Here is a 14,933-nt window from a genome sequence, read left to right as displayed (position 1 = left end):
CGCTCTATAACACGCACCTGACCATAACACGCACATCGTTTTTAGAGGAGGAAAACAAGGGGAAAAACATTCTGAATGAAACAGTGGATGTATCATTTTTGTGCTTCATGCTGTGGCCACAGACATGTGATCTGATGGTGAATTTGGGGTGACCCAATGCAAAAATCCTGAGAATTCCTGTGGATCCATGCTTTGTAACCACGTTTTTGCACCATTGCAGCCCCAGGCAACAGTGGGTGCGTGATTTTTCTGGTGCAGGCTGTAGCCATGGACATGCTATGTGATCTGATGGTGAATTTGGGGTGACCCAATGCAAAAATCCTGAGGATCCCTGTGGATCCATGCTTTGTAACCACGTTTTTGCACCATTGCAGCCCCAGGCAACAGTGGGTGCGTGATTTTTCTGGTGCAGGCTGTAGCCATGGACATGCTATGTGATCTGATGGTGAATTTGGGGTGACCCAATGCAAAAATCCTGAGAATTCCTGTGGATCCATGCTTTGTAACCACGTTTTTGCACCATTGCAGCCCCAGGCAACAGTGGGTGCGTGATTTTTCTGGTGCAGGCTGTAGCCATGGACATGCTATGTGATCTGATGGTGAATTTGGGGTGACCGAATGCAAAGATCCTGAGGATCCCTGTGGATCCATGCTTTGTAACCACATTTTTGCACCATTGCAGCCCCAGGCAACAGTGGGTGTGTGATTTTTTTGGTGCAGGCTGTAGCCATGGACATGCTATGTGATCTGATGGTGAATTTGGGGTGACCCAATGCAAAGATCCTGAGGATCCATGTGGATCTATGCTTTGTAACCACATTTTAAATGGGGAGCGAAGGAAAAACAAAGAAGGGACATGAGGTGGTGTGCAGAGAAGCAGCTGGCTAAGAATGCAGGAGAGGGATTTAACGGGAGGGAGAAAAGAAAGGCAAACGTTTCCCCCCACCCCAGCCATTTCTCTCTCTCTCTCTCTCTCTCTCTCTCTCCCTCCCTCCCCCCTCTCTCTCCCTCCCTCCCTCTCTCTCTCCCTCTCCCCCAGCAGCACCGGAGCACAGAGAGGAAATAGAAGGAACACAGTCTGTTTTCCTCTCTGCTTGCCTGGAGGGGAGGGGCTTTCCCTGCTCTTTGTTCCGTTTCAGCAAACACAGCAAGGAAACAGAGAAGGGTGGGCAGTAAGACCCTGAGGCAGAATGCAGGAAAGCAGCCACTTCCTCCTTTCAGTTTTCCCTTCTCCGTGAAGCGCGATTTGATTTTTGCCTGATTTTTCGGCTCCAGGGACCACACATTCGCTCAATAACACGCACAGACATTTCCCCTTCCTTTTTAGGAGAAAAAATCTGCGTGTTATAGAGGGAAAAATACGGTATTTATCTATTTGCACTGGTGTGCTTTCGAAATGCTAGGTAGGCAGGAGCTGGGACACAGCAACGGGAGCTCACTCCATCACAGGGATTTGAACCGCCAACCTTCTGATCAGCAAGCCCAAGAGTCTCAGTGGTTTAGACCACAGCGCCACCTGCATCCCAAATGTAACCCAGAAAGGTAGGACTTATGTCCATTGTTCCCCCTACACCACTAGTATGTGACCCTCAACTATGAAAGCTTCACCTCTCCTGGCTGAAATAAACAACTGGAATCCAGTTACACTGAGGCATATTCTGCTACCCAGTGATAACTCTTAGGATCCTTTGCACTGAGCAAGGGCTAACCTGTTCCTGGATAGCTACAAAATGTCTGCCACTAAAGACAAGGGCAATTTTGCCTAAGTGACAGTAAGAACTGCATTGCCATTTTCACGCCAGATCACCTTCCTGCTACTGTAGTTCCTCAAGTGCCCCATTTATCACTTTGGTTATGCTCACAGGGCCATAAATAAACGCCCCTTGTTTAATTTACAGAGCCTAGTGGAGAGCAAGGCATTTCTAAATGGAGGCCTCTGTATTTCAAGCTGACCTCAAACCTGACTCATTTCCTGGAATGGGTAGGTGGTGACGCAGATTTTCCGCAGGATGATTTACTTCTCAAATTGTTAATCTGAAGGTGGGCCTCTTTCCTTGGTGATATTTCAAATAATCCTAAAAGAGTGTCAGGGAAAGTACATGTCAGGGAATCAGGAGGGCAAACTGCAAAATTAATATGGCCTGCATATCTTGTCAGAGTTGGGCCACAGTCAGCAGTCTGGAGCAAGCCAGGAACTGGGAGTCAACAGTTTCTCACACATTGTCATGGGCCAGGAGTCAGCTTCACCTGTTTAACAGCAGCCTGAAGGTGGAGAAGGTGAAGTGACTCCACCTGCATCTGATCAGCCTTCACAGAGGAGAAGGTACTGATGAGAACCAGCTGGCTCTGGCCTTCTTAAACAGAGCTCTCAGCAGCAGTCTGATGCTGGAAACAACGCCTGTAGTTCCTTGTCCTACTTTGCTGCTTCCTGTTGAACCCTCGGCTCTGCAATCATCTGGGTTCCCTGATCTCTGTACTGTCGGACTTCATATGTGGATTCTGCTCTCAAGCAAGAGTTACTGAGAGACTCCTAGCCTCTGCTTGTTCAGCAACAGAACTGAGACGGGGCTACGACACACAGGGCTCTTCCAGACTAGCCCTTGTCCTGCTGCTTCTCCCTGAGGAAACCCAATCTTTGCTGCTGAATCAGAGCAAACATCCACCAGGGTTTCTCCAGATTGACATTTGCTTCGCTAAAGAGCAGGTTTTCCCAGGGAAGGCGGCAGGGCAAGGGCAAAACCACTTAGACCTGTGCTTTCTAGGTGCAGGACAGGCAGAAGTGTGGACAAGCCCACAATGTTTATCTTCTAAGCTACAGGACAACCTTGCTGACAGCTATTGGATAGAGCGTAGAAGAATTGCTGTTTGGGGGAAGGGCTGTAGTTCAGTGGTAGAACATCTCCTTCATGTGCAGAAGGTCCCAGTAAAGCTGGGTATGTATGCCCCCTGTCCGTGTCCCTGGTCAGCTTCTGCCAGTCAATGTAGACAGTAGATGGACCAATGGTCTGTCTGATTCTGTTTTGCCAGTGTTTTTAGTGCTTGTGAAAGAGTAAGGGCTTTTGCAAAGGCATGGTAATAAACTTCCATCGTTCCAACTCCCCTTCTCAAAGGTAAAGGCAGGGATATCAAGAACCCTTTCCCTTTGTTTAAAAAAAGAAGTGCTAAAAATATGTGCCATGGCCTGCAGCAGACTTCTTGAAGGACAGACAAATTAACCCTTTGTGGCTGCATGATTGCCAACCCATCATCATAGCAGAAAAATGCCATCGTTTCCAGGAAAGGGATATTGTGTCCAAACCATTGTGCTAAATAATGTTTCTCATTTTGGTGCTCTGGTCTTTGAAGCTGCTTTGTGTAGTTCTTCATGCCTCCCATTCGATTTCTGGCAAGTACGGCTTTGTTCCCCCTCCAAGGCTTCCAGTCAGAGGTAGGAGGAGGGGGGTGGAAAAATCAATGTTGCATGAATCACGCGCTGCATTGTGGAGTTTGCTTTGGAATTGCTCCTTTTGTTTAATAACATATTACCTGCATGCAGTGCTGATGCCAGGCTGTTTTGCGCCCTAGGCATCTGCCTTCCCCCCCAAAATTGCTGATTTCAATTTTCAAAAGCAAATGTCTTGTAGTAAAAAAATGAAAGGCAATTCTAATGGGGGGAAATGGGTGGGTGGGTTGTAATGTACTATTTACTTCAAAAATGATAAAATTCTTCAAAATATTAAAAATAAAAGTAAAATGTTATGAGGAATTAATAATGATAATGATAATGATAATAATAATAATAATAATAAATAAATAAATAAATAAATAAATTATTATATATACCCTGCTCATCTGACTGGGTTTCCCCAGCCACTCTGGACAGCTCCCAATATAATATTAAAAACACGATAAAACATCAAACTTAAAAAACTTCCCTATAAGCTATAACAAAATCTAATCTGTATAAAACTCTGCCCTTCAATGGTCAGTTGAGTCCTAGGCATCTGCCTAGTTGGCCTAATGATAGCACTGGCTCTGCCTGCATGATATTGGTGGTTGGTGGAAGTTCAATACATAGAGAGTTGTCTCTGTATGGCTGTGCTTCTCAAAAGCTTAAAAACCTGAAGTCCCACATAAAAATTGCAGGGAGTCATCCTACAGGTTGGCACCCCCCCGGTTTCAGCCAAAGTATTTTTCTAGGATGCTGCTTGCACTTTAGACTAACAGCCCCATCGCTCTCCGAGAAGAGAAGGCACATCTACCGTGACATTATCCACACAAAGCCTTGGCTGAACGTTGAACCCTGTAATAAACAGCAGCCCTGCTCAATAAATCTCTTGATGGCCCATGGAATTAGAGAACTAGAGTAAGCTCATTAAAGCCACTCAGTTGATTATGACAGCAATTTACAGTATGTTGTGCTGGGGCTCCCAGTGGACCTCCTGCACTTTGCTGAAAGGACAATGCAATCAGTTGCAACACAGGCAGTTGAAAGAGGGGAGGAGAAAGTGGTGGATTTCTTCATGAAGCTGGTGGGGAGAGCGCGGAGTAGATGAATGCTTTGCACAGATAAGTAAATCCAGCAAACTGTTTCCTGCAAAACGTCCAGATCTTTGTTGCATGTGAAGGTGGTCAGCTGCACTTTGCATTGCTCATGTGAAAACAAATTATTAGGTTTCAATTAAAAGATTGCACTGGGGTTTAAGTTCCCTGGTGGATGACTTGCGGCTTTTCCAGCTTGTAACACTGCTCTGATTTAGTGCTGGGCGCCTGGAAAATGAAGCCTAGCTCCTTGTTTTGATCAGACTTCGACAATGGCCTTTAAGTGGGCACCATTCATGCCCCTTCCAGTAAATCCTACAAAGGTGAAAAACTGCCTTATTTTGAAATAATAGTAATAGTAGTAGTAGTAGTAATAATAATAATAATAATAATAATAATAATAATTTAATTATTTGTACCCCGCCCATCTGGCTGGGTTTCCCCAGCCACTCTGGGCGGCTCCCAACAGAACATTAAAAACACAATAAAACATCAAAACTTCCCTAAACAGGGCTGCCTTCAGATGTCTTCTAAAAGTCAAATAGTTGTTTATTTCCTTGACATCTGAAGGGAGGGCGTTCCGCAAGGCGGGTGCCACTAGTGAGAAGGCCCTCTGCCTGGTTCCCTGTAATCTCACTTCGTGCAGTGAGGGAACCGCCACAAGGCCCTCAGTGCTGGACCTCAGTGTCCGGGCTGAATGATGGGGATGGAGATGCTCCTTTGAGTCAGACCAATGGTCCATCTAGCTCAATATTGCCTACACCAACTGGCAGCAGCTCTCCAGGATTTCAGACACAGGTCCCTCCCAGTCCTGCCTAGAGATGCTGGGGATTGAACCTGAGACCTTTTACATACCAAACTTGAGCTCTGCCATTGAGCCACAAACTTTCCCCTGGTGCATCTGCAGCGCAGGTCTAGCCTTGTGTTTCTGAACATAGTTCCTCCCATAGTCAGTGTATTGGATTGGTGGCGGCTCAGGTGTGATGGACAGTCATCCTCATGGAGACCCAGTAACCAATCAAGGCTGGGCAGGGTGTCATCCAACCAATCAGGAATGAATGCAGAGTTAAAAGTTGGTACCCAACAGTTAAACTTTCAGATAGGGCTTAGATAGAGCCTGGAAAGGGATTAGCTGAGTGGTTAGGAATTTGCTAGGTAGAGCAACTGTGATTATTACCCTGAGGGGAAGGAAAAGATCCTAGAAAGGGCTGGGTGTGTCTTTCTGGATTATTAGAACAAATAGCCATTTTCGGAGAAGCTCAGAAACTGGTTAAGAGTGAAAGTTTTAAGTAGAATTCTCAATTATTTCTATAAAGTGGTTTTGACTGAAACAAAGTGGTGTGCCTCATCATAGAAACCATTAAGTTTTAACTCTCATTCATAAAAATCCAGTTTTGTTTACCATGTACCTCATCCTTACATTGATCCTCTGGTTGAGGAATAAGGGGTGATAGGTTTTCATGGAAGATAAGGCTCTGAATGGTTACCAGCCATGACGGCTTTGGTCCACCTGCACTGCTGGAGGCAGCCATGCCCCTGAATACCAGTTGCTGGAAATCGCAAGTGGGCAAAGTGCTGTTGCACTCAGTTCCTGCTTATGTGCTTCCCCATGGCATTTGGTTGGCCACTAAAAAAACAGGACACTGGGCGAGATGGGCCATTGAGTCTAGCAGACTCTCTATGTTCTTTGATACAGTTGACGCAGTGCGGTAGTATAACCCTTCCTGAATTGTCTTTGTGGAAATGTCCATTGCCCTTAAAATATGCCTCTGTGCGCACAATGAGATACATGAATGCCATTTGGAGGAAGTCCTCGGGTGTTTGGGGAAAGTCTGGAATAGCTCCAGACATGCATTTGCATGTCACTCAAAACTCATTCTGCCAGAATGCTCCTGGGAGCAGCATCCCACCAGCCCAGAGTCACTGCTCTCCTTTGCCAAAGTTCTGCCGAGATCAAGTGTCACATTGCTGGGTGCATCTGAGGTCAAGAAACAGAACACCGCCTCCTGAGGCTATAGAGCACCATCAGCAGATTTCCCCTGAGTGCCTGTAAGACAGAGGGCCAAAACAGATGCTCACCCCTACGCACTGAAACATGTTAAACCTGACCAGGCAATTTTCTTTAATGAAGCTTTGCAAACGAAAAGTCTTCATTTTGTGCCTGCTCTACAAGCCAACTTACCCATCTCTCATGTGGTCATTTATTAGTGGAATTAAAGGGGGGAATTTGCGAAACATCTCAATGATTTTTTTTCTAAAAAGTGATTCCAATGCAAGTAATGCATACAAACCAGCAACACACATTTTACCTCTGCAGGTGCTCTTCATTTGCTGTGTAGGACCAGAGCAGACCCTTCGTTGCTTGAAGGAAAATACTATGCTATCCCCCTCCACACACATTTCAAAGGAGAGAAGCTGGCTCGATCGTCTGCTGAATCTTACTCCATTGCTGGCAATGAGATAGTTTCTCCTTCCATCTGAGGGCAGCAGATTAGCTGTGGGGGTGCAGAACTGGCCACATGGCATTAGAGATGGAAGAGAAATGTGTTTAAAGCTGAGCTTGCCTGATTTCCACTTTCTGATTCAATGCACAAACCAAAACTCAGCCATCCTTCCAAGTTTGCACACCTCTGAATTTTGCAAAGCCAAGTAGTGCATATAAAGATGCATGTACCCAGGTAAAGTGTACATTAAAAAAATGCAGATGTTCAGAAAATAATGTACAAAAATGCATTATGTTAGGGGAAATTGCTTGCACTTTGTAAATTAGGAGAAAATGGCACTAAAATGCAGGTAAAATTTTCATGAGGAACTTTCCTTGCCACCGCCCAAAAAAGCACAAATTGATGCAGAAATGTGGAGAAGTGAGCTTAAAAGATTGAAAAAGCAAGATGTTGAGAGAAAGTGAACCTGAGAGGTTTGTCCACGGCTAATGTGGACTGCAGTTTCCTATGTGTCTGGGTATATCCAATCAAAGAGTGGTCAGCTCACAGGGTCTGTATGCTTGGGGACCTTATTCCCATTGGCCCTTCTAGCTCACTTACTATGCCACAGATAGTGACTGGTGGACCTCCAGATGTTGGCGGGCTACAACCCCCATCATCCTTGACCATTACCAATGCCCCCTGGGGCAGATAGATGCCCACAACATCTGGAGGGCCTCAAGTTCCCTAGCCCTAGTCTTCGTTGACTGGCAGAGGTTCTCCAGGATTTCAGGCAGGGAACCTTTCGCAGCCCTGCCTGAAGATGCCAGAGACTGGACCTAGGACTTTCTGCATGCAAAGCAGGTATTCTGCTGCTGAGCTACAGCCCTGTAGCCTACAGATCCTGCAAGGCATGCACATGTGAACAGCTCATATGCCCGTATGTACAGTCCAATCATGCCATGGGGTGGGGACACCATGCACAATTCCTGTCCTCTGACTATGTGTCAAATGCATGTGCATGAAGAACATCTTCACAAGGCCAACAAAACATGGCTTTAAAGGCTAGTGATGGAAGGCACAGTAATGAGGTCCATCTCAAGGGCTGCATCATTTAACTGGGCCTCATCTGGTGATATGGTTAATGCAGAAACAATGCAGAAATCCCTGTTCTGGAGGTAGCTGTCACGGCTTTTTGGCAAGCTCTGGAAAACAGAATGCTTCCCAGGCAAAATGCACGTGGACATGAACATAGTCCCAGCTGCCAGACAATTTGCTCCTTCTGGTGAAACCATTGCGGAAAACAACCTTTACAAACAAATCAATATTGGTTTCCCCCTCTCTGAATAACTTGGCTCAACGAAGAGCAGAGGTGCATACAACACAAGGCACATAAGGTACAAAGCATACCAGGCTGTTAGAGGTCTCAGTAAACACTGCCTCTGTTCCCTGTAATAACACCAACAGTAACAGAAATAAACGGAGCGGGGAAAACAGGCAGGGAATACTGTCTCCATACCGCTGGAGAGCCAAGGCTAGGGATGATGGAATGCTCCAGTCCAGCTAAGGCAGTGCTGTTATTACAACTCACTACCCTATTTTGGCTGTTTCTGCAAAGGTCTTCCAGCAACATTCCTCAGTAAATCTACCCCTCCCTCAGCAGCAGAGAGCACTGTGGGGTGGAGCTGCCCTCCCAACGATGGTGTCAGTCCTGCTTACCTGGACAGGGCTGAGGCTGTGGGGGTGGGTGAGGGTGTAACAAGGTTGGAACTACACTGTTGCATTGATGGGAGCTGCAGGCTGGCAGCAGCACACCCAGTGTTGCAGCCGTGGGGTCCTGAGCCCACTGCCATCCCAGCTTAGTTGAACCCAGGTAAGCAGCAGCGCCACTGGCCTTAGGAGGGTGGCTCTGTGGCTCTGCCAAAACCCTCTCTCTTTTTAGAGCAGGACATTTATCCCCATATTTTCTAAAATGCATCTTGAACGATAAGTCATTTTGCACAATCAGTTTTGGGGGAATTCTTCTACAAGCCCATTTTCTTTAGTCAGCAAGGGACCAGCTGCAACAAGCACAAATTTCTTGGCCTGCTCATACTGGAAGCCCATGCATTTGGTGAGCATGGCAACCAATTTACCTAACTAATTAGGAACATAGGAAGCTGCCTTATACTGAGTCAGACCATTGGTCTATCTAGCTCAGTACTGTCCACACGGACTGGCAGTGGCTCTTCAGGGCTTCAGACCAGAGTCTCTCCCCCAGTCCTACCTGAGATGCCAGGGATTGAATTTAGGACCTTCTGCATGCAAGACAGATGTTCTTCTGCTGAGCTATGGTCCTTTCCTATAGTTTGCTTTGTGCATTTTCAGGAAGAGCAGCAGCTCTGTGATAGTACATGGAAAGCTAATGCAATCATGGCCAACTTGGTACCTTCCATAAGTTTTGGACTACAACTCCCATCAGTCCCAGCCAGCATGGCCACTGGGCAGGAATGATGGGAGCTGTAGTCCATAACATCTGGAGGACACAATGTTGGCTACCTCTAGACTAATGCAATTTTAGGCTGTACTAAAAGCGCCAGAGTTCCTAGGTCGTGAGAAACAATCATGCCACTTTGTTCCACACTAATTAGATCGCCTCCCTGTAACCATAAAATAGCATGAAGCAAGTTGTAAATAATTTGATTTATTGGAAAATATCAGAGGCACTCTCATGCAGTTAGTTGATACTATGCTGAGAGGGTTGGTTTTTACATGGAAAAGTCACTGATTGCATGGTTTTGAATGGCTGGCCTATTATAGGTAGAATCATAGGCGCTGGATCCCAGGAACCATGAGTCTTCCTGTCTTCTCCTTCCTGCTGCCTCCTCCATAAACACACACACCAGAAAGCCTCTCCGGAGAGAAGGAACCCTCCTGAACTACGTAGCTGGGGAGGCTGCAGCCGCTGCTGGTGGTGAGCACCTGTGGCCCCTTCCCTTGTGGGAGCAGAAGTTTCTTTCCGCTTGCAGAGGGTTGGATCCAAGCTATTATATGTCGTTGTGAAAATACAAAGCTCCTCCTGTTATTTTCTCAGCAAGCAATCAGCTATGCTTCATTTGTGCTATTATTCCCCAACAAGCAGAAGGTGGGGGGGACTTTGGTAAGGCATCTTCTTTCTCTCAGCATAGAGATGGGAAAACGTGTGCAAATAAACTAGTGGAACTGGTGACAGGCGAAAGCTTTAAAAGTTCTAATCTTCAAGAACCGTAGAGACAGTAGTGTTGTTAACTTCACTGGTGCACGAGGCAGAAGTTGGCGGTGCGCTCTTGTCGTTGGTGGCAGCTCTTCCTCCTACAATTTCTTCTGTGTTTCTTAAAGGTTTCAGCAAGATAATGTAACATTTCGGCACAAATATGCAGCCCAGCAAACCAAAGCTGGAAGCCAGGATGGCGAAGATCTCCACGGCCACTTTGAACTTCCCTCGTGTGCTTAAATAAGCAGGCACAAATGATATCCATACGATGAAGAAGACCAACATCCCGAAGGTGACAAACTTGGCTTCGTTAAAGTTATTGGGCAGCTTGCGAGCCACAAAGGCTGTGAGGAAGCTCAGGATAGCAAGGAAGACATCAAAGCCAAACATGACACACAAGTACAGGATGGAGCCTTCGTTGCATTCATAAATGATTTTTGTGATGGAGAACTGGGTGTTCTTGTACATGCGAGGAGGATTCAGTATCAGGTAGGCACAGACGATGCCCACTTGGGTAAGGACAGAGTTGAGGACAATGATCTTTTGGCAAATCGGCTTCACCAACATCCGCGCTTTCTCAGCAACCTTTGAGTTCATGGCCAGCTGTGTCAGGCAGAGCGTCACTGTCTTTCCCAGGACACAAGACAGGCAGACGGAAAAACCCAAGGCTAAGGTCACCTGCCGGGACATGCAGGACCAGTCTTCTGGCTTACCAATGAAGAGGATAGAAGTCATCAAGGTTCCGACGAGAGAAAACTGAATGAGGAAGCTCAGCTCCCGGTCGTTGGCTTTCACGAGAGCTGTGTTCCTAAACTTGATATATACGCCAGTCACTGACAGGACGACAAGAGCCCCAAACACAGACAGCGCAATCAGTGTTATCCCTAAAGCATCTTCGTAAGCCAAGTACTCCACCTCCTTAAGCACACATTTATTTCTCTCGTTGTTGGACCAGTAATCTTCCTCACAGCCTGTGCATTCCCTTGCATCTGGAGAAGAAAGAAACCCGAAACTAATTGTTAAAAAAAAGGCCATAGGGGAGCCTCAAGCCCTCTTCAGACCTCTCTCTCTGTCTGGCTCTTGGAATTCTCCCAGGCCACCCCCCTCTCTGCCCCTGCTTCACACCATAAGCCTGATTGGAATGTGCCCTCCACTAATGCCTGGATAGCTCAGTTGGTTAGAGCGTGGTGCTGATGATGCCAAGGTTGCAGGTTTGATCCCTGTGTGGGACAACTGCATATTCCTGTATTGCAGTGGGTTGGACCAGATGATCCTCAGGGTCCCTTCCAACTCTATGATTCTGGTGCCTTTTTTCCTTGTCTGGATGGAGAACACAGAAAGGTGAGTGTGTGTAAAAGGTAAAATGTGCCTTAGTTTCCCTTCTGGTTTTTGTTCAGAATGGTTTAAAATGTACCCATGAACACAGGGTGCATTTTTCTCACTGCTAAGCAACCCCAGAGAGTTTTTCACACGTTACAAATTAGAGGATAGCCTTCCAGGTTAGACAGAAGTTAAGGGTGGGTCATAGTCAAAGACTATTAGGATAACCAGGATCTACTGTGTGACATTCGCTAGGAACCTGTGATCATGAGCAGCAAACTGAAATCCAAGAAGTGACTGATTACCAGTTCTAATGAGCACTAGCCACTGCTGTAGAGTGGAAGACGAGGCAACCAGGAGATATGGGCAATCACAAGCAAAGCCACCCCTTAACTAGTTGTAAGCAGCAAGGCAGGCAGGTGGGTACAGGCTGAGGACAGGCTGAGGTTGTGGAGGGGCCCCATTCACCCTCCATTCAGCTTCCATTGACTGATGACAAGATCGCTCAGCAGCCCTAAAAACAAACTCAACAGCTATAGGACCGGAAAGATTCAAACTGAGGGCACATGGGACCCAGAGGGACATAGTGGTTAGAGTGCCATCTTAGGAGAGGGAAGGCCCTAGTTCAAGTCCCCACTCAGCTATGGTATATTTTAATATATGTGGTTCTAAGGTGACCTGCAGTAGTTTAATATCTAGAACTATAGCAGCCATTCTCAACCTTGGTTTCCCCACACGTTGTTGGACTACAGCTCTCATCATCCATGACCACCAGTCCTGCTGGCTAGGGAAGATGGGAGTTATAGTTCAACAACGTCTGGGGACCCAAGTTTGAGAAAGGTTGACCTATAACATTAATAGTGCGGTTCTATACATATATACTCAGAAGTCAGCCTATATCCAAGAAATTGGAGAAACTGCCAGCGTTGAGCACTGTCTTTAAAAAAGCATTCCCTCCTGTGTGAGAGAGAACAGGGAAGGTGGTGATGCTGCAGCAAATGTGTGCACCATCAACAACACCAGGGGTGTTTTAGGCACACTCATAGAGTAAATGTAAAGGGACCCCTGACCATAAGGTCCAGTCGTGGCCGACTCTGGGGTTGCGGCGCTCATCTCGCTTTATTGGCCGAGGGAGCAAGCATACAGCTTCCGGGTCATGTGGCCAGCATGACTAAGGGGCTTCTGGCGAACCAGAGCAGCGCATGGAAATGCCGTTTACCTTCCCGCCGGAGTGGTACCTATTTATCTACTTGCACTTTGACGTGCTTTCGAACTGCAAGGTTGGCAGAAGCAGGGACCGAGCAACGGGAGCCCACCCCGTCACAGGGATTCGAACCACCGACCTTCTGATCGGCAAGTCCTAGACTCTGTGGTTAAACCCAGTAAGCCCACTTAAGACCATTTGTTTGAAGGGGTCCAATCTGATTACGACAGTTGGATCTCACCCAAGGATTTCCCCTCTTCAGAACTTTTGTTTCTTCCCCCACTCCAATATACACATTCTAGCAGATGCAGTTCATTCAAACAATTGACAAAAGCACCTTTGATTCGTTGTCCAGGATTACCTTAACTGTGCGTTGACCCAATTTATTTCTTTAAGCAAGCATAACTGTAGTTTAAAGAAAAGCATAATGCCATCACCATCAACTTTGTGGTGCCAGCCATGGCCCTCGCCACCTTTCAGGAAAAAATTTGATATAAAGTGTTCGCTATAAATTAAGATCAAAGGATAAGGGGGGAAATAATTCAAAACATTAAATGTAAGTGTGTGTGTGTGTTCCCAAAAAGAAATCCAAAAGAAAGAGCTCTATTGCCTACTTAGAAGTCCTCCCCCCATGATCCTTTCCATTTCTTCAGCTCAGAGTTTCCATGTAATTAAATCACACAGTACTGTTCTATAGGGCACTAAAGCATGAATGAAAGGTGTGGATGCACACTTGGCAGCTGTTGGTGCTAGTGCCTTAATCGTGCTCGTGCAGGCATTCAGTGCTCAAGTACAAAAAAGGCCAATGAGAATTGGACCTCAGATATTCTCTTGCCAAGTGACAAACTTCCTTTATTCACTGTCCTCTCAATCTGTCCTATTCAATCTTCAGCTCATACTCTCTTCCTCCCTATTGCAATGAAGCCTCTGAAGAAAAAGGAAGGAAGGAAAGATAAACTACAGGATTCCAGTTTGAACCAACCAATGCAAGACTTGGACTTGAGTTAATTTTCAGCTCTCTAGAGTCTAGGCCAAGGATGGGGAGCCTGTACACCCCCCAAGCTGTTAGACTCCAGCTTCCACCAGCCCCAGCCAACATGGCCAATGCTGAGGGATGGTGGTGATCCATTGACATCTAGAAGGTCTCAGGTTCCCCATCCTGGGTCTAGACAAATGTCCTCTTTCCCCCCATTGGCTAAAATGCTGATAGGCATCCATACCTGTTATATTACTGATCTGTCCTTCGGCACACCTTATACAATCATAACAGCATGAGGGCTTTCCTTGCAGGATCCCCTTCCGATAACCAGGTTGGCAGTTCAGATTGCATGTGGAGCGTGGACGCTGAAAGGCACAGAAAAGACCTGTTATTTCTCCTATGTATCTGTTTTTGCCATGCAACAAGGAGGTGACTATTGTGGCTGTTATATTTCCTCCTCCTCAGTGACTTGGAATGATGCTAGGCCTTTTGTGGAGATACAAAATGGCAGTCTGCCCACAACAGTTGCTGCTAATGCTGAAATATTTGACGGCAAGGGGAGGGAGGAAGTGAGAAGTCATGCTGGTGCCATTGCTAATGGACACCCTCAACAAACTGTTGGGGGATTTCGGCTGCCCTTGGAGAATCCCTCAGGATACAAAAATGGTGGAGAACTTGGGAGGCCATTTTTACTCAGCTACAATCACATCCATGTGTCCCAAGTTCATTAGGTGCCTAACAATGCACCTGACTGAGAGCCTTGTTAGGTAGCTCTCAAGGAGATTCTCAGCCAGGGACATTGCTAGGCACCTTTTGGACCTGGGACACAGGTCCATGAGACAAATGTGCATGCCAATTAATACATATCGATACCATTGGACAAATTAAGATGGTGGGTAGTTATGGGGTCTCATTGGCATTGCACCTTGCAGCGAGCCCAGTTGTCTTGTTAGCAAAAATGATGATGATGATGATGATGATGGTAATAATAATAATAATAATAAAGGAAGGGTGCAGTAGATCCATGGCTCGGGCCCGTGGGCCGCCCCCTACCACTTCCCCTGCTCTCTGCAAGATTTTAGAGCAACAGCTAAGTATGATAAGTGGTAATATATGCAATATATGTGTACAGTCAAAGTTCTGCAAGGCAGTTTGGATTGGGAAATATAGAAATCTGCTTTATGTTGACTAAGGTTGCTATATGTCCTCTTTTTCCAGGACATGTCCTCCTTTTCAGGATAAAAATTTCTGTCT

The 14,933-nt window shown here is 46.3% G+C and overlaps 1 protein-coding gene across 1 annotated transcript in view; it reads right to left on the bottom strand.

Annotated features, from left to right (window-relative positions):
- Window positions 1–9,630: 9,630 nt before the first annotated feature.
- Window positions 9,631–14,933, bottom strand: part of LOC128414687 (vomeronasal type-2 receptor 1-like) — a 29,795-nt gene continuing 24,492 nt past the window's right edge. Inside the window, exons 5-6 of the mRNA XM_053390336.1 lie at window positions 13,921–14,044; window positions 9,631–11,165 (exon numbers count right to left, since the gene is read on the bottom strand). Coding sequence (XP_053246311.1) covers window positions 10,174–11,165; window positions 13,921–14,044 — 1,116 coding nt within the window. The 3' untranslated portion in view covers window positions 9,631–10,173. The remainder of the gene's footprint in view (window positions 11,166–13,920; window positions 14,045–14,933) is intronic.

Source organism: Podarcis raffonei, chromosome 5 (assembly GCF_027172205.1).
Source record: "Podarcis raffonei isolate rPodRaf1 chromosome 5, rPodRaf1.pri, whole genome shotgun sequence".
Taxonomy (NCBI): domain Eukaryota; kingdom Metazoa; phylum Chordata; class Lepidosauria; order Squamata; family Lacertidae; genus Podarcis; species Podarcis raffonei.
Note: the sequence above shows the minus strand (reverse complement) of the source record. Positions and strands in the feature narration are given on the sequence as shown.